Source organism: Panulirus ornatus, chromosome 73 (assembly GCF_036320965.1).
Source record: "Panulirus ornatus isolate Po-2019 chromosome 73, ASM3632096v1, whole genome shotgun sequence".
Lineage (NCBI taxonomy): Eukaryota > Metazoa > Arthropoda > Malacostraca > Decapoda > Palinuridae > Panulirus > Panulirus ornatus.
In genome coordinates this window covers 10,858,161-10,877,629 of record NC_092296.1, presented here as the reverse complement: position 1 = coordinate 10,877,629, position 19,469 = coordinate 10,858,161, and the positions used below count along the sequence as shown (strand labels likewise).

Here is a 19,469-nt window from a genome sequence, read left to right as displayed (position 1 = left end):
TTGTTCGCTGATGATACAGCGCTGGTGGCTGATTCATGTGAGAAACTGCAGAAGCTGGTGACTGAGTTTGGTAAAGTGTGTGGAAGAAAAAAGTTAAGAGTAATTGTGAATAAGAGCAAGGTTATTAGGTACAGTTGGGTTGAGGGTCAAGTCAATTGGGAGGTGAGTTTGAATGGAGAAAAACTGGAGGAAGTGAAGTGTTTTAGATATCTGGGAGTGGATCTGTCAGCGGATGGAACCATGGAAGCGGAAGTGGATCATAGGGTGGGGGAGGGGGCGAAAATTTTGGGAGCCTTGAAGAATGTGTGGAAGTCGAGAACATTATCTCGGAAAGCAAAAATGGGTATGTTTGAAGGAATAGTGGTTCCAACAATGCTGTATGGTTGCGAGGCGTGGGCTATGGATAGAGTTGTGCGCAGGAGGATGGATGTGCTGGAAATGAGATGTTTGAGGACAATGTGTGGTGTGAGGTGGTTTGATCGAGTAAGTAACGTAAGGGTAAGAGAGATGTGTGGAAATAAAAAGAGCGTGGTTGAGAGAGCAGAAGAGGGTGTTTTGAAATGGTTTGGGCACATGGAGAGAATGAGTGAGGAAAGATTGACCAAGAGGATATATGTGTCGGAGGTGGAGGGAACGAGGAGAAGAGGGAGACCAAATTGGAGGTGGAAAGATGGAGTGAAAAAGATTTTGTGTGATCGGGGCCTGAACATGCAGGAGGGTGAAAGGAGGGCAAGGAATAGAGTGAATTGGAGCGATGTGGTATACAGGGGTTGACGTGCTGTCAGTGGATTGAACCAAGGCATGTGAAGCGTCTGGGGTAAACCATGGAAAGCGGTGTAGGTATGTATATTTGCGTGTGTGGACGTGTGTATGTACATGTGTATGGGGGGGGTTGGGCCATTTCTTTCGTCTGTTTCCTTGCGCTACCTCGCAAACGCGGGAGACAGCGACAAAGTATAAAAAAAAAAAAAAAAAAAAAAAAAAAAAAAAAAAACCATATATAATAGCTTAGCCTAGCCTAGCCAACCTTAAATGTTCTCAGAACACATAAGCCTACAGTTAGACAACATTATCTAACACAATTCCTATTTCATAATAAAGTGTTGAATATCGCACCATCGAAAAGTTGAAAAATTGTAAGTTGAACCATCATAAGTCAAGGTGCATCTGTATCTTACACTTTAAAAATATTAGATTTTTCTTAAAATCTAAAAAAAGTCACAAGTACGAGCCCTTCCATGTTGTTCATTAGCATGTACCCTAATTCTCAAATGGTGCTACTGCAAAACATTGCACTTCAAGCAGTTGTAAACCAGGGGCTAGTGGTATAAGATGTCATTTCTCCTATCCCTGGGGATAGGGGAGAAAGAATACTTCCCACGCATTCCTCATGTGTCGTAGAAGGCAACTAAAAGGGACGGGAGCAGGGGGCCAGAAACCCTCCCCTCCTTGTATTTTAACTTTCTAAAAGGGGAAACAGAAGAAGGAGTCAAGCGAGGAGTGCTCATCCCCCTCAAAGGCTCAGATTGGGGTGTCTAAATGTGTGTGGATGTAACCAAGATGAGAAAAAAGGAGAGATAGGTAGTATGTTTGAGGAAAGGAACCTGGATGTTTTGGCTCTGAGTGAAACGAAGCTCAAGGGTAAAGAGGAATAGTGGTTTGGGAATGTCTTGGGAGTAAAGTCAGGGGTTAGTGAGAGGACAAGAGCAAGGGAAGGAGTAGCACTACTCCTGAATCAGGAGTTGTGGGAGTATGTGATAGAGTGTAAGAAAGTAAATTCTAGATTGATATGGGTAAAACTGAAGGTGCATATGCACCTGGCCATGAGAAGAAAGATCATGAGAGGCAAGTGTTTTGGGAGCAGCTGAATGAGTGTATTAGTGGTTTTGATGCACAAGACCGGGTTATAGTGATGGGTGATTTGAATGCAAAGATGAGTAATGTGGCAGTTGGGGGAATAATTGGTATACATGGAGTGTTCAGTGTTGTAAATGGAAATGGAGAAGAGCTTGTAGATTTATGTGCTGAAAAAGGACTGGTGATTGGGAATACCTGGTTTAAAAAGCGAGATATACATAAGTATACGTATGTAAGTAGGAGAGATGGCCTGAGAACGTTATTGAATTGCGTGTTAATTGATAGAGGCACAAAAGAGAGACTTTTGGATGTTAATGTGCTGAGAGGTGCAACTGGAGGGATGTCTGATCATTATCTTGTGGAGGCGAAGGTGAAGATTTGTGGGGGTTTTCAGAAGAGAAGAGAGAATGTTGGGGTGAAGAGAGTGGTGAGAGTAAGTGAGCTTGGGAAGGAGACTTGTGTGAGGAAGTACCAGGAGAGACTGAGTACAGAATGGAGAAAGGTGAGAACAAAGGAGGTAAGGGGAGTGGGGGAGGAATGGGATGTATTTAGGGAAGCAGTGATGGATTGCGCAAAAGATGCTTGTGGCATGAGAAGCGTGGGAGGTGGGTTGATTAGAAAAGGTAGTGAGTGGTGGAATGAAGAAGTAAGATTATTAGTGAAAGAGAAGAGAGAGGAATTTGGACGATTTTTGCAAGGAAAAATGCAAATGAGTGGGAGAGGTATAAAAGAAAGAGGCAGGAGGTCAAGAGAAAGGTGCAAGAGGTGAAAAAGATGGCAAAGGAGAGTTGGGGTAGGAGAGTATCATTAAATTTCTGGGAGAATAAAAAGGTGTTTTGGAAGGAGGTAAATAAAGTGCATAAGACAAGGGAGCAAATGGGAACTTCAGTGAAGGGGCTAATGGGGAGGTGATAACAAGTAGTGGTGATGTGAGGAGATGGAGTGAGTATTTTGAAGGTTTGTTGAATGTGTTTGAGGATAGAGTGGCAGATATAGGGTGTTTTGGTCGAGGTGGTGTGCAAAGTGAGAGGGTTAGGGAAAATGATTTGGTAAACAGAGAAGAGGTAGTAAAAGCTTTACGGAAGATGAAAGCCGGCAAGGCAGCAGGTTTGGATGGTATTGCAGTGGAATTTATTAAAAAAGGGGGTGACTGTATTGTTGACTGATTCGTAAGGTTATTTAATGTATGTATCATTCATGGTGAGGTGCCTGAGGATTGGCGGAATGCTTGCATAGTGCCATTGTACAAAGGCAAAGGGGATAAGAGTGAGTGCTCAAATTACAGAGGTATAAGTTTGTTGAGTATTCCTGGTAAATTATATGGGAGGGTATTGATTGAGAGGGTGAAGGCATGTACAGAGCATCAGATTGGGGAAGAGCAGTGTGGTTCCAGAAGTGGTAGAGGATGTGTGGATCAGGTGTTTGCTTTGAAGAATGTATGTGAGAAATACTTAGAAAAGCAAATGGATTTGTATGTAGCATTTATGGATCTGGAGAAGGCATATGATAGAGTTGATAGAGATGCTCTGCGGAAGGTTTTAAGAATATATGGTGTGGGAGGCAAGTTGTTAGAAGCAGCGAAAAGTTTTTATTGAGGATGTAAGGTATGTGTACGTGTAGGAAGAGAGGAAAGTGATTGGTTCTCAGTGAATGTAGGTTTGCGACAGGGATGTGTGATGTCTCCATTGTTGTTTAATTTGTTTATGGATGGGGTTGTTAGGGAGGTGAATGCAAGAGTTTTGGAAAGAGGGGCAAGTATGCAGTCTGTTGGGGATGAGAGAGCTTGGGAAGTGAGTCAGTTGTTGTTCGCTGATGATACAGCGCTGGTGGCTGATTCATGTAAGAAACTGCGGAAGCTGGTGACTGAGTTTGGTAAAGTGTGTGAAAGAAGAAAGTTACGAGTAAATGTGAATAAGAGCAAGGTTATTAAGTACAGTAGGGTTGAGGGTCAAGTCAATTGGGAGGTAAGTTTGAATGGAGAGAAACTGGAGGAAGTAAAGTGTTTTAGATATCTGGGATTGGATTTGGCAGCGGGTGAACCATGGAAGCGGAAGTGAATCATAGGGTGGGGGAGGGGGCGAAAATTCTGGGAGCCTTGAAGAATGTGTGGAAGTCGAGAACATTATCTCAGAAAGCAAAAATGGGTATGTTTCAAGGAATAGTGGTTCCAACAATGTTATATGGTTGCGAGGTGTGGGCTATGGATAGAGTTGTGCGCAGGACGGTGGATGTGCTGGAAATGAGATGTTTGAGGACAATATGTGGTGTGAGGTGGTTTGATCAAGTAAGTAATGTAAGGGTAAGAGAGATGTGTGGAAGTAAAAAGAGTGTGGTTGAGAGAGCAGAAGAGGGTGTTTTGAAATGGTTTGGTCACATGGAGAGAATGAGTGAGGAAAGATTGACCAAGAGGATATATGTGTCAGAGGTGTAGGGAACGAGGAGAAGTGGGAGATCAAATTGGAGGTGGAGAGATGGAGTAAAAAAGATTTTGAGTGATCGGGGCCTGAACATGCAGGAGGGTGAAAGGCATGCAAGAAATAGAGTGAATTGGAATGATGTGGTATACCGGGGTCGACGTGCTGTCATTGGATTGAACCAGGGCATGTGAAGCGTCTGGGGTAAACCATGGAAAGTTGTGTGGGGCCTGGATGTGGAAAGGGAGCTGTGGTTTCGGTGCATTATTACATGACAGCTAGAGACTGAGTGTGAACGAATGGGGCCTTTGGTGTCTTTTCCTAGCGCTACCTCGCACACATGAGGGGGGAGGGGGTTGTTATTCCATGTGTGGCAAGGTGGCGATGGGAACAAATAAAGGCAGACAGTATGAATTATGTACATGTATATATATGTATATGTCTGTGTGTGTATATATATATGTGTACATTGAGATGTATAGGTATGTATATTTGCGTATGTGGACGTATATGTATATACATGTGCATGTGGGCGGGTTGGGCCATTTTTTCATCTGTTTCCTTGCGCTACCTCACTAACGCGGGAGACAGCGACAAAGTAAAATAAAAAATAATAATAATAGTAATTCTCCTGATGAAATGTAGAGGCCAAATAGGAGAGACTGGTGTACCTTAGATCGTTAACAGTTTATTCCACATAATGTATAAGTTGATATATGTCATAACAGTAGTTTTTTTTTAATACATATTCACCATTTCCCACAGTAGCGAGGTAGCATTAAGAACAGAGGACTAAGCTTTAGAGGGAATATCCTCACTTGGCCCCCGTTCTCTGTTCCTTCTCTTTGAAAGTTAAAAAAAAAAAGAAAACAGGAGGGGAGGATTTCCAGCCCCCCTGCTCCCTCCCTTTCAGTCGCCTTTTACGACATGCAGGGAATACAAGGGAAGTATTCTTTCTCCCCTATCCCCAGGGATAAACAGTAGTTCTTATATACATAAAAAACGTACAAAACATGTTTTGATCAGACTTTCTGTTACATAATTATGGCGTATAATATTCTTAAAAATGTTATGCTTTGTAATCACATTCAATATCTAATTCAAAATGTAAAATACTGCAGAACCTACACATCTCTACCCTTCTGTGCACCAGGAGAAGGCCAACATGATATAAATAGCAAGCCCACACATTCTCGCCATGCATTAGTCATTAGAAAGCAGCCCTCTACTTACTTGCAGTGGCCACCAATCTGCCCTGACTGTAGAACATCAGTATGGTAATGCACAATCTCTTTTCTATGTACCAAGTGACGGAAATCTATGTATATATTTCTCCCTTTGCAAAACCTTAAGTGATCACTGCACTCAAGCCAAGAATCACCCTGAAATAATGCATAGAATGTTACTCAAACATGCTGTGTTAAGCAACAATATGCGTGGAGTCTTTAAAATAGAGAAATCTTGTATTACTCAGTTCCAATAACCTTATATAATAGTTTCAAAACTGAAATCCCTGTAAATAACATTCATGTTATCAATCACATTCAGTAAATCATTAAGTAAAATTCAAACACATGCATGGAATATCACAGCCATCTCCAACTTATTTTAGTGTTAACCTTTCTTCTGATGAATCAGTTGAATCTAAATAACTTATTACAAAATATCTATTCACTTTATCTACTGAAGATACTGTCTAGTACATAGTGAGCCCATTCACAGGAGCTATATCCACTAATATGGGTCTCAACCAAAATAACTCTATCAGCCATGGCTTCAAATTTGTCATAAACTAGCAAATCCACACACTTTTGTACCACGAACCATGTATTACCTGACTCTCCTGTGAGTCCGCAACAGAATCACTGCAATAAATCAATGAAACATTTATTAGCCTTGCAAGACAAAACTTGGGGGAGAAAAAGGGCAAAAAGAACAAATCCCAAAGCCAATTCTTTCAATAGTTATGTGTTCTTCATTAGTTTTTGTCTATGTGAGCCCCATGGTATAACAATTAGTATCACTACATATGACTCAAAAATGTCCATGTCTGAGTCCCACATAGGATAGCAGGCTCACTACCAACCTCACAGTGCATCCTCCATATACGGTAATATGGTTGCAAGTCTACCCAAGGGAAGTGGGCGTCCCTACCCTTTCTGTACCTGCAGAAGTGGGGGTTGGGGGTCCCAGTTCTACAAAATCAATTCCCACAAAAGATGAATGGCTGTACACCCTTGAGCCATCCTACGAAAATGGGAAAGAATTTATGATAATGCAAAAGAAGTGATTAGTATTACATCATCTGCAAGTGAACATTTTACTTGATCAGAACCCTTTTGCCTCACATCTGTTATTAATTCAAGATAGGTTTGTGGTTAATGGCACTATACCCTCTACCTCAGGCAGGATATCTTATGGTAAGCCTACAAGTTGACAGATAATGAGAAAAATGGAAGGACAGGAAGAAGAAATGAGAAAACTCATCAAGCACAGAAATCAAAACATGAGGAGGAACCAGAAACAAGAGGAAGTTTTCCCTTCATCACCAGAGGAAAAGCAATATAAATTCTGTGCTTAGTTTCATAGTATTAATAGCAGGAAAGCTGAATTGAGCCCTTAAACAGCAGGCATGATTCATTTATTCTATCATATAGTGGAAAAACAAAACCTTCCTTTATAAGACGACAGACTAGCATTACAACTTTATCCGATATGGAAATGAAGTTTCTTTTTACAGAACTTGTTTTCCTTCTGTACTCGTCTGATAGAGAAGCATAACATTTGTCATAATTTTTTTCACATACGTTTACCATTTCCCATGTGCATGAGGTAACATCAAGAACAGATGACTCAGCCTTACAGAAAATAATCCCTATTTGGCTCTTTACTACATTCCTTTTTTCTAGAGTAATACAGGAGGGGAGGATTTCCAATCCCCTTATCCTGTCCCACTTAGTCACCTACAATGACATGCTGGGAATAACTAACCTGTATTCCTTCTCCCTTATCCCTAAGAATACTTAGTGGTAAATAACATGAATATATTTTAAAAATTACACCTAAACCAATAGAATTTAGAATGTGATATACTGACTGGCAAGTGTGGGAAGGGTAATGAAGGATTTGTTTCTTTACACTGACAACTCTAGGGTAATGAGGGATTTGTTTCCTTACACTAAAAACCCTTTCCTGACTTCATACAGTATCTTATCTCATGTACAGGCAAATATTACACGTTTCACACAATACACAAGTGTGAGGATCAAGTGGCTAGCACTTGAAAGCAGGATTTTATTTTTTCCATATATTCAAGATCTTTTCCTATGGTGTGTAATCAATCCACTCCATTACCTCAAGATTACATATAGAAAAAATCAGATGCAACTGTGACATGATTTCTTCCATATGTGTGGCTTCATTGGAGATCCCCCCCCCCCCTTCTTAAATCTCAAAATCATTTACTCTTCACACTTCTCACCAGCAGACATGTATCATAAACTTTCCTCCTAAAAATTTATGTCACTAAGTACACATAACCTTCAGGTAGACAGCTGTGCATTTTTTATGGTGAAATGAGTCTACTGAAGTGAGGGGGTTCATGAAAGAGCTGAACCCATATATGGTTCATGAACTGGATGGTTTCTCACCATTCATAATCACTGGTAATGACATTCAAAATCTCCAACATAGAGAGCAATGTTCCAAGAAAATGGAAGACAATCAATGTAGTCAATTAGAGAGGGAGACAGACTGGGACAGAAATAGTCTTGAACTACAGACCAGGATAGCTATGAAGCATGGCCTGCAAGATACTAAGGCTCATGAACAAGCAGATTGAGGATTTCTTTACCAACAAAAGAATAGGACAACATGGATTCAGAATGGATTATGTATGATGAATATGTTGGATTTCTATGACAGAGTAAGCAACATCTTTGAAAAGAGGGACATCTGGATGGATTGTGTACTCTTGGACTGCCAAAGATATCCGGATGGATTGTGTACTCATTGACTGCCAAAAGACCCATTATATTCTTCTGCACAATATATCGATGAGGAAAGACAAGCAGCCTAGTATCAAAGAAAGGTTACAAAAGATGGACTGATTTATCTGTGAAAACAGAGAACACATGCCAAAGAAGCCTTTCCAAGATAAGAGAGGGTGACAAGTAGAATTCTTCAAGGTTTGGTGCTATGGTGACCACTATTTTTGATCCATGTAAATGATTTGCCAGAGAAGGCATAATCACATTTAAGATTGTTTGCTTTAGAAAAATAAAAAAAAAAAAAAAAAATGTGTGAAGAAACATGGATGCCTAAACACTGCAGGAAGAATGGGACAAAATACAGCAGAGGTCAGCCAAACAGGGTATTAAAGTTGACCAGGGAACCAGAACAAAAAGATAACAAGTAAGCTGAATGTATGTCCCGGACATATGAAAGCATTAAGATACAACATTTTTTCAAGTCAGAATATAATCCAAAACATTATAGCATAACGGGAAGATAAGCAATCAAAGTGTAAGGATGTATGTGAGGAAGCCTTTTTTTAAGCAACAATGTATTGGACACAGTAAAGAAGGTAAGCAGAGAGGAGGAGATTGTGAGAAGCATATGGTACTTCAAAAGTAAGAAAGTTTTCAATAAAGGGTTGGGCTTTGTGAGTGCAAAGGCTCTTCCCCCTATGCACAAAAAGATATCATATAGGCGATTGTATGAACTTATGTACTGCTTAAACATTAAGGGTGTTACCAAAAAAAGTCAATTTTCAGGGAAAGTACAAAACTTGAGTGAACAATTTCATGTTCTTCCACATCATTCAAAGAGAGTTTTAAAAGGTTTTTCTTTTTATGTACAGTATATGAAGAGACTATTGGTTCTTTATCCCATACAGTTCTGGTTAATGATATGCATCTCATGGCACCTATGTGATAATCAATACTGTCTTAGAAAAATTGGAGTGTCAGATATTAAAAGAATACCAACCTTCCAAAACCATTCAATATGAAAAAACTTTTGGTATAAAATTATACATTCAAAAACAGAATATTCAAAATATGCAAGAATTTTACCTCTTCCTGGGGTTTGCAATAGACTCTCAACTCATCCTGACGGTCTTTCACATAACCAAAGTCTCCTTGTTTGTAGAAAGTAGAAATCTGTTCTTGCTTGGTTTTCACCCAACCTAGGAGAAGGATAAGAATTGGAAAAATGTTATTGGTCTTGCAACATGCTAAGGCAAGTTGAATGTCTTCTTGTATGGTACTTCATGGTGAAATACTATACTATTCTATACTACACTACACTATACTTTACTATATTATACTAACTCTATACTATACTATACTATACTATGCTATACTATACTATACTTCCCTATCCCTGGGGATAGGAGAGAAAGCATACTTCCCAAGCATTCCTCACGTGTCGTAGAAGGCGACTAAAAGGGACAGGAGCAGGGGGGCTAGAAACCCTCCCCTCCCTGTATTTTAATTTTCTAAACAGGGAAACAGAAGAAGGAGTCACACGGGGTGTGCACATCCTCCTCGAAGACTCAGATTGGGGTGTCTAAATGTGTGTGGATGTAACCCAGATGAGAAAAAAGGAGAGACAGGTAGTATGTTTGAGGAAAGGAACCTGGATGTTTTGGCTCTGAGTGAAACAAAGCTCAAGGGTAAAGGGGAAAAGTGGTCTTGGGAGTAAAGTCAGGGGTTATTGAGAGGACAAGAGCAAGGAAAGGAGTAGCACTACTCCTGAAACAGGAGTGGTGGGAATATGTGATAGAGTGTAAGAAAGTAAACTCTAGACTGATATGGGTAAAACTGAAAGTGGATGGAGAGAGATGGGTGATTATTGGTGCATATGCACCTGGCCATGAGAAGAAAGACCATGAGAGGCAAGTGTTTTGGGAGCAGCTCGTGTGTTAGTAGTTTTGATGCATGACACCGAGTTATAGTGATGGGTGATTTGAATGCAAAGGTGAATAGTGTGGCAGTTGAGGGTGTACATATTGATGATGAAAATGGTGGATTGTAGATTTATGTGCTGAAAAATGAAGGGTGATTGGGAATAACTGGATTAAAAAGAGAGATATACATAAGTATACGTATGTAAGTAGGAAAGATGGCCAGAGAGCATTATTGGATTACGTGGTAATTGACAGGCACGCAAAAGAGAGACTTTTGGATGTTAATGTGCTGAGATATGCAACTGGAGGGATGTCTGATCATTATCTTGTGGAGGCGAAGGTGAAGATTTGTAGAGGTTTTCAGAAAAGAAGATAGAATGTTGGAATGAAGAGAGTGGTGAGAGTAAGTGAGCTTGGGAAGGAGACTTGTGTGAGGAAGTACCAGGAGAGACTGAGTACAGAATGGAAAAAGGTGAGAACAAAGGATGTAAGGGGAGTGGTGGAGGAATGGAATGTATTTAGAGAAGCAGTGATGGCTTGTGCAAAAGATGCTTGTGGCATGAGAAGCGAGGGAGGTGGGCAGATTAGAAAGGGTAGTGAGTGGTGGGATGAACAAATAAGATTATCAGTGAAAGAGAAGAGAGAGGCATTTGGACAATTTTTGCAGGAATATAATGCAAATGACTGGGAGATGTGTAAAAGAAAGAGGCAGGAGGTCAAGAGAAAGGTGCAAGAGGTAAAAAAGAGGGCAAATGAGAGTTGGGGTGAAAGAGTGTCATTAAATTTAAGGGAGAATAAAAAGATGTTATCCCTGGGGATAGGGGAGAAAGAATACGTCCCACGCATTCCTCACATGTCGTAGAAGGCGACTAAAGGGAACGGGAGAAGGGGGCAGGAAACCCTCCCCTCCTTGTATTTTAACTTTCTAAAAGGGGAAACAGAAGAAGGAGTAACGCAGGGAGTGCTCATCCTTGTCAAAGGTTCAGATTGGGGTGTCTAAATGTGTGTGGATGTTGCAAAGATGAGAAAAAAGGAGAGATAGGTAGTATGTTGGAGGAAAGGAACCTGGATGTTTTGGCTCTGAGTGAAACGAAGCTCAAGGGTAAAGGGGAAGAGTGGTTTGGGAATGTCTTGGGAGTAAAGTCAGGGGTTAGTGATAGGACAAGAGCAAGGGAAGAAGTAGCACTACTCCTGAAACAGGAGTGGTGGGAGTATGTGAAAGAGTGTAAGAAAGCAAACTCTAGATTGATATGGGTAAAACTGAAAGTGGATGGAGAGAGATGGGTGATTATTGGTGCATATGCATCTGGGCATGAGAAGAAAGACCATGAGGCAAGTGTTTTGGGAGCAGCTCAGTGTTAGTAGTTTTGATGCACGTGACTGGGTTATAGTGATGGGTGATTTGAATGCAAAGGTGAATAATGTGGCAGTTGAGGGAATAATTGGTGTACATGTTGTAAATGGAAATGGTGGACTTTAGATTTATGTGCTGAAAAATGAATGGTGATTGGGAATACCTGGTTTAAAAGAGAGATATACATAAGTATGCGTATGTAAGTAGGAAAGATGGCCAGAGAGCGTTATTGGATTACGTGGTAATTGACAGGCACGCAAAAGAGAGACTTTTGGATGTTAATGTGCTGAGAGGTGCAACTGGAGGGATGTCTGATCATTATCTTGTGGAGGCGAAGGTGAAGATTTGTAGAGGTTTTCAGAAAAGAAGATAGAATGTTGGAATGAAGAGAGTGGTGAGAGTAAGTGAGCTTGGGAAGGAGACTTGTGTGAGGAAGTACCAGGAGAGACTGAGTACAGAATGGAAAAAGGTGAGAACAAAGGATGTAAGGGGAGTGGGGGAGGAATGGAATGTATTTAGGGAAGGAGTGATGGCTTGTGCAAAAGATGCTTGTGGCATGAGAAGCGAGGGAGGTGGGCAGATTAGAAAGGGTAGTGAGTGGTGGGATGAACAAATAAAATTATTCGTGAAAGAGAAGAGAGAGGCATTTGGACAATTTTTGCAGGGATATAATGCAAATATATGCAAATATATTTCTTCATGTCAGGTTTTGTGGGCTGAGAAGGCAGCTTATATTCAAATTATTGTTGCAAAACTATCTCAATAAATATCATCCAGATCTTTGTGATGAATGTTAAATATTGCAAGTGTAATGAGAGATTTTAACTATGTATAATGTTTCTTGTACATTAGCATATTACTGGGAAGATGTGCTGAAGATGAAGCAAGATAAATTTCAGTAATTTCAAGAGAATCAGTCTGTCCTGGTTGTCTTAGTTTTTTGATGCTTAACATTTGGTGAAGTAAGGCATTTACATCATATGTTTTAATTTAATGAAAGTATTTTCCTTATTTTCAGTAATTTAAGAATACTTTTATGGTAAACATGAATTGATGTATATGACTGTGTATATATATATACATATGTGTATGTGTGTGTATGTGTGTGTATAGGGTGGGGGAGGGGGCGAAAAGTCTGGGAGCCTTGAAGAATGTGTGGAAGTCGAGAACATTATCTCGGAAAGCAAAAATGGGTATGTTTGAAGGAATAGTGGTTCCAACAATGTTGTATGGTTGCGAGGCGTGGGCTATGGATAGAGTTGTGCGCAGGAGGGTGGATGTGCTGGAAATGAGATGTTTGAGGACAATGTGTGGTGTGAGGTGGATTGATCGAGTAAGTAATGTAAGGGTAAGAGAGATGTGTGGAAATAAAAAGAGCGTGGTTGAGAGAGCAGAAGAGGGTGTTTTGAAATGGTTTGGGCACATGGAGAGAATGAGAGGAAAGATTGACCAAGAGGATATATGTGTCGGAGGTGGAGGGAACGAGGAGAAGTGGGAGACCAAATTGGAGGTGGAAAGATGGAGTGAAAAAGATTTTGAGTGATTGGGGCCTGAACATGCAGGAGGGTGAAAGGCGGGCAAGGAATAGAGTGAATTGGATCGATGTGGTATACCAGGGTTGTCGTGCTGTCAGTGGATTCAATCAGGGCAGGTGAAGCGTCTGGGGTAAACCATGGAAAGTTGTGTGGGGCCTGGATGTGGAAAGGGAGCTGTGGCTTCGGGCATTATTGCATGACAGCTGGAGACTTAGTGTGAACGAATGGGGCCTTTGTTATCTTCTCCTAGCGCTACCTCGCACACATAAGGGGGGAGGGGGATGGTATTCCATGTGTGGCGAGATGGCGATGGGAATGAATAAAGGCAGACAGTATGAATTGTGTGCATGGGTATATATGTATGTGTCTGTGTGTGTATATATATGTGTACATAAGATGTATGGGTGTGTATGTTTGCGTGTGTGGACGTGTGTGTATATACATGTGTATGGGGGTGGGTTGTGCCATTTCTTTCGTCTGTTTCCTTGCGCTACCTCGCAAATGCGGGAGACAGCGGCAAAGCAAAAATATATATATATATATATATATATATATATATATATATATATATATATATATATATATATATTTTATTTTTTTTTCATTGTACTTTGTCGCTGTCTCCCGCGTTTGCGAGGTAGCGCAAGGAAACAGTCGAAAGAAATGGCCCAACCCCCCCCATACACATGCATATACATACGTCCACACACGCAAATATACATACCTACACAGCTTTCCATGGTTTACCCCAGACGCTTCACATGCCTTGATTCAATCCACTGACGGCACGTCAACCCCGGTATACCACATCGCTCCAATTCACTCTATTCCTTGCCCTCCTTTCACCCTCCTGCATGTTCAGGCCCCGATCACACAAAATCTTTTTCACTCCATCTTTCCACCACCAATTTGGTCTCCCTCTTCTCCTCGTTCCCTCCACCTCCGACACATATATCCTCTTGGTCAATCTTTCCTCACTCATTCTCTCCATGTGCCCAAACCACTTCAAAACACCCTCTTCTGCTCTCTCAACCACGCTCTTTTTATTTCCACACATCTCTCTTACCCTTACGTTACTCACTCGATCAAACCACCTCACACCACACATTGTCCTCAAACATCTCATTTCCAGCACATCCATCCTCCTGCGCACAACTCTATCCATAGTCCACGCCTCGCAACCATACAACATTGTTGGAACCACTATTCCTTCAAACATACCCATTTTTGCTTTCCGAGATAATGTTCTCGACTTCCACACTTTCTTCAAGGCCACCAGAATTTTCGCCCCCTCCCCCACCCTATGATCCACTTCCGCTTCCATGGTTCCATCCGCTGCCAGATCCACTCCCACATATCTAAAACACTTCACTTCCTCCAGTTTTTCTCCATTCAAACTCACCTCCCAATTGACTTGACCCTCAACCCTACTGTACCTAATAACCTTGCTCTTATTCACATTTACTCTTAACTTTCTTCTTCCACACACTTTACCAAACTCAGTCACCAGCTTCTGCAGTTTCTCACATGAATCAGCCACCAGCGCTGTATCATCAGCGAACAACAACTGACTCACTTCCCAAGCTCTCTCATCCCCAACAGACTTCATACTTGCCCCTCTTTCCAGACTCTTGCATTTACCTCCCTAACAACCCCATCCATAAACAAATTAAACAACCATGGAGACATCACACACCCCTGCCACAAACCTACATTCACTGAGAACCAATCACTTTCCTCTCTTCCTACACGTACACATGCCTTACATCCTCGATAAAAACTTTTCACTGCTTCTAACAACTTTCCTGCCCACACCATATATTCTTAATACCTTCCACAGAGCATCTCTATCAACTCTATCATATGCCTTCTCTAGACCCATAAATGCTACATACAAATCCATTTGCTTTTCTAAGTATTTCTCACATACATTCTTCAAAGCAAACACCTGATCCACACATCCTCTACCACTTCTGAAACCACACTGCTCTTCCCCAATCTGATGCTCTGTACATGCCTTCACCCTCTCAATCAATACCCTCCCATATAATTTACCAGGAATACTCAACAAACTTATACCTCTGTAATTTGAGCATATATATATATATATATATATATATATATATATATATATATATATATATATATATATATATATATATATATGCTATTGACGTTTGTGTAAATAAATTATACATTTCCCTTTTCCATAGCCAGAGGTTGAACCATTATGTGACATTCATTTTTTCATTTCATTTCAAGCTAGAAGTTTCAGCTTTCTAAATTGTTTCTTACATTTTTCATATATATATATATATATATATATATATATATATATATATATATATATATATATATATATATGTATATGTGTGTGTGTGTGTATATGTGCGTATGTGTGTGTATGTATATATATATATATATCATCCCTGGGGATAGGGGTGAAAGAATACTTCCCACGCATTTCTCGTGTGTCGTAGAAGGCGACTAGAGGGGACGGGAGCGGGGGGCCAGAAATCCTCCCCTCCTTGTATTTTTTAACTTTCTAAAATGGGAAACAGAAGAAGAAGTCACGCGGGGATTGCTCATCCTCCTCGAAGGCTCAGACTGGGGTGTCTAAATGTGTGTGGATGTAACCAAGATGTGAAAAAAGGAGAGATAGGTAGTGTGTTTGAGGAAAGGAACCTGGATGTTTTGGCTCTGAGTGAAACGAAGCTCAAGGGTAAAGGGTAAGAGTGGTTTCGAAATGTCTTGGGAGTAAAGTCCGGGGTTAGTGAGAGGACAAGAGCAAGGGAAGGAGTAGCAGTACTCCTGAAACAGGGATTGTGGGATTATGTGATAGAATGTAAGAAAGTAAATTCTCGATTAATATGGGTAAAGCTGAAAGTTGATGGAGAGAGATGGGTGATTATTGGTGCATATGCACCTGGGTATGAGAAGAAAGATCATGAGAGGCAAGTGTTTTGGGAGCAGCTGAATGAGTGTGTTAGTGGTTTTGATGCACAAGACCGGGTTATAGTGATGGGTGATTTGAATGCAAAGGTGAGCAATGTGGCAGTTGAGGGAATAATTGGAAGACATGGGGTGTTCAGTGTTGTAAATGGAAATGGTGAAGAGCTTGTAGATTTATGTGCTGAAAAAGGACTGGTGATTGGGAATACCTGGTTTAAAAAGCGAGATATACATAAGTATATGTATGTAAGTAGGAGAGATGTCCAGAGAGCATTATTGGATTACGTGTTAATTGACAGGCGCGCAAAAGAGAGACTTTTGGATGTTAATGTGCTGAGAGGTGCAACTGGAGGGATGTCTGATCATTATCTTGTGGAGGCTAAGGTGAAGATTTGTATGGGTTTTCAGAAAAGAAGAGTGAATATTGGGGTGAAGAGGGTGGTGAGAGTAAGTGAGCTTGGGAAGGAGACTTGTGTGAGGAAGTACCAGGAGAGACTGAGTACAGAATGGAAAAAGGTGAGAACAATGGAAGTAAGGGGAGTGGGGGAGGAATGGGATGTATTTAGGGAATCAGTGATGGATTGCGCAAAAGATGCTTGTGGCATGAGAAGAGTGGGAGGTGGGTTGATTAGAAAGGGTAGTCAGTGGTGGGATGAAGAAGTAAGATTATTAGTGAAAGAGAAGAGAGAGGCATTTGGATGATTTTTGCAGGGAAAAAATGCAATTGAGTCGGAGATGTATAAAACAAAGACACAGGAGGTCAAGAGAAAGGTGCAAGAGGTGAAAAAGAGGGCAAATGAGAGTTGGGGTAGGAGAGTATCATTAAATTTTAGGGAGAATAAAAAGATGTTCTGGAAGGAGGTAAATAAAGTATGTAAGACAAGGGAGCAAATGGGAACTTCAGTGAAGGGCGCAAATGGGGAGGTGATAACAAGTAGTGGTGATGTGAGAAGGAGATGGAGTGAGTATTTTGAAGGTTTGTTGAATGTGTTTGAGGACAGAGTGGCAGATATAAGGTGCTTTGGTCGAGGTGGTGTGCAAAGTGAGAGGGTTAGGGAAAATGATTTGGTAAACAGAGAAGAGGTAGTGAAAGCTTTGCGGAAGATGAAAGCCGGCAAGGCAGCAGGTTTGGATAGTATTGCAGAGGAATTTATTAAAAAAAAGGGGGTGACTGTAATATTGACTGGTTGGTAAGGTTATTTAATGTATGTATGACTCATGGTGAGGTGCCTGAGGATTGGCGGAATGCGTGCATAGAACCATTGTACAGAGGCAAAGGGGATAAGAGTGAGTGCTCAAATTACAAAGGTATAAGTTTGTTGAGTATTCCTGGTAAATCATATGGGAGGGTATTGATTGAGAGGGTGAAGGCATGTACATAGCATCAGATTGGGGAAGAGCAGTGTGGTTTCAGAAGTGGTAGAGGATGTGTGGATCAGGTGTTTGCTTTGAAGAATGTATGTGAGAAATACTTAGAAAAGCAAATGGATTTGTATGTAGCATTTATGGATCTGGAAAAGGCATATGACAGAGTTGATAGAGATGCTCTGTGGAAGGTTTTAAGAATATATGGCGTGGGAGGCAAGTTGTTAGAAGCAGTGAAAAGTTTTTATCGAGGATGTAAGGCATGTGTACGTGTAGGAAGAGAGGAAAGTGATTGGTTCTTAGTGAATGTAGGTTTGCGGCAGGGGTGTGTGATGTCTCCATGGTTGTTTAATATGTTTATGGATGGGGTTGTTAGGGAGGTGAATGCAAGAGTTTTGGAAAGAGGGGCAAGTATGAAGTCTGTTGGGGATGAGAGAGCTTGGGAAGTGAGTCAGTTGTTGGTAAAGTGTGTGAAAGAAGAAAGTTAAGAGTAAATGTGAATAAGAGCAAGGTTATTAGGTACAGTAGGGTTGAGGGTCAAGTCAATTGGGAGGTGAGTTTGAATGGAGAAAAACTGGAGGAAGTGGTGTTTTAGATATCTGGGAGTGGATCTGGCAGCGGATGGAACCATGCAAGCGGAAGTGGATCATAGGGTGGGGGAGGGGGCGAAAATTCTGGGAGCCTTGAAGAATGTGTGGAAGTCGAGAACATTATCTCGGAAAGCAAAAATGGGTATGTTTGAAGGAATAGTGGTTCCAACAATGTTGTATGGTTGCGAGACGTGGGCTATGGATACAGTTGTGCGCAGGAGGATGAATGTGCTGGAAATGAGATGTTTGAGGACAATATGCGGTGTGAGGTGGTTTGATCGAGTAAGTAACGTAAGGGTAAGAGAGATGTGTGGAAATAAAAAGAGCGTGGTTGAGAGAGCAGAAGAGGGTGTTTTGAAATGGTTCGGGGAACATGGAGAGAATGAGTGAGGAAAGATTGACCAAGAGAATATATGTCTCGGAGGTGGAGGGAACGAGGAGAAGAGGGAGACCAAATTGGAGGTGGAAAGATGGAGTGAAAAAGATTTTGTGTGATCGGGGCCTGAACATGCAGGAGGGTGAAAGGAGGGCAAGGAATAGAGTGAATTGGAGCGATGTGGTATACCGAGGTTGACGTGCTGTCAGAGGATTGAATCAAGGCATGTGAAGCGTCTGGGGTAAACCATGGAAAGCTGTGTAGGTATGTATATTTGCGTGTGTGGACATATGTATATACATGTGTATGGGGGTGGGTTGGGCCATTTCTTTCGTCTGTTTCCTTGCGCTACCTCGCAAACGCCGGAGACAGCGACAAAGCAAAAAAAAAAAAAAAAAAATATATATATATATATATATATATATATATATATATATATATATATATATATATATATATATATCCCTGGGGATTGGGAGAAAGAATACTTCCTGCGTATTCCCTGCGTGTCGTACAAGGCGACTAAAAGGGGAGGGAGCGGGGGGCTGGTAATCCTCCCCTCTTGTTTTTTTTTTAATTTTCCAAAAGAAGAAACAGAGAAGGGGGCCAGGTGAGGATGTTCCCTCAGAGGCCTAGTCCTCTGTTCTTAACGCTACCTTGCTGATGCAGGAAATGGCGAAGTTTGAAAACAATATATATATATATATATATATATATATATATATATATATATATATATATATATATATATATATATTTTTTTTCATACTATTCGCCATTTCCCGCGATAGCGAGGTAGCGTTAAGAACAGAGGACTGGGCCTTTGAGGGAATATCCTCACCTTGCCCTCTTCTCTGTTCCTTCTTTTGGAAAATTAAAAAAAAAAACGAGAGGGGAGGATTTCCAGCCCCCCGCTCCCTTCCCTTTTAGTCGCCTTCTACGACACGCAGGGAATACGTGGGAAGTATTCTTTCTCCCCTATCCCCAGGTATATATATATATATATATACACATGTGTATGTGGGGGGGTTGGTCCATTCTTTCGTCTGTTTCCCTGTGCTACCTCGCTAACGCGGGAGACAGCGACAAAGTATTCTACTTGATCACCATTTCCC

General features: G+C 41.0%; 1 protein-coding gene across 2 annotated transcripts in view; it reads right to left on the bottom strand.

Annotated features, from left to right (window-relative positions):
- Positions 1 to 19,469, bottom strand: part of Eogt (EGF-domain O-GlcNAc transferase) — an 82,911-nt gene that overhangs the window by 29,958 nt on the left and 33,484 nt on the right. For both annotated transcript variants that reach the window (XM_071660883.1, XM_071660884.1), the window contains 2 exons: positions 9,347 to 9,459; positions 5,505 to 5,653 (listed from right to left, as the gene is read on the bottom strand). In XM_071660883.1, coding sequence (XP_071516984.1) covers positions 5,505 to 5,653; positions 9,347 to 9,459 — 262 coding nt within the window. The remainder of the gene's footprint in view (positions 1 to 5,504; positions 5,654 to 9,346; positions 9,460 to 19,469) is intronic.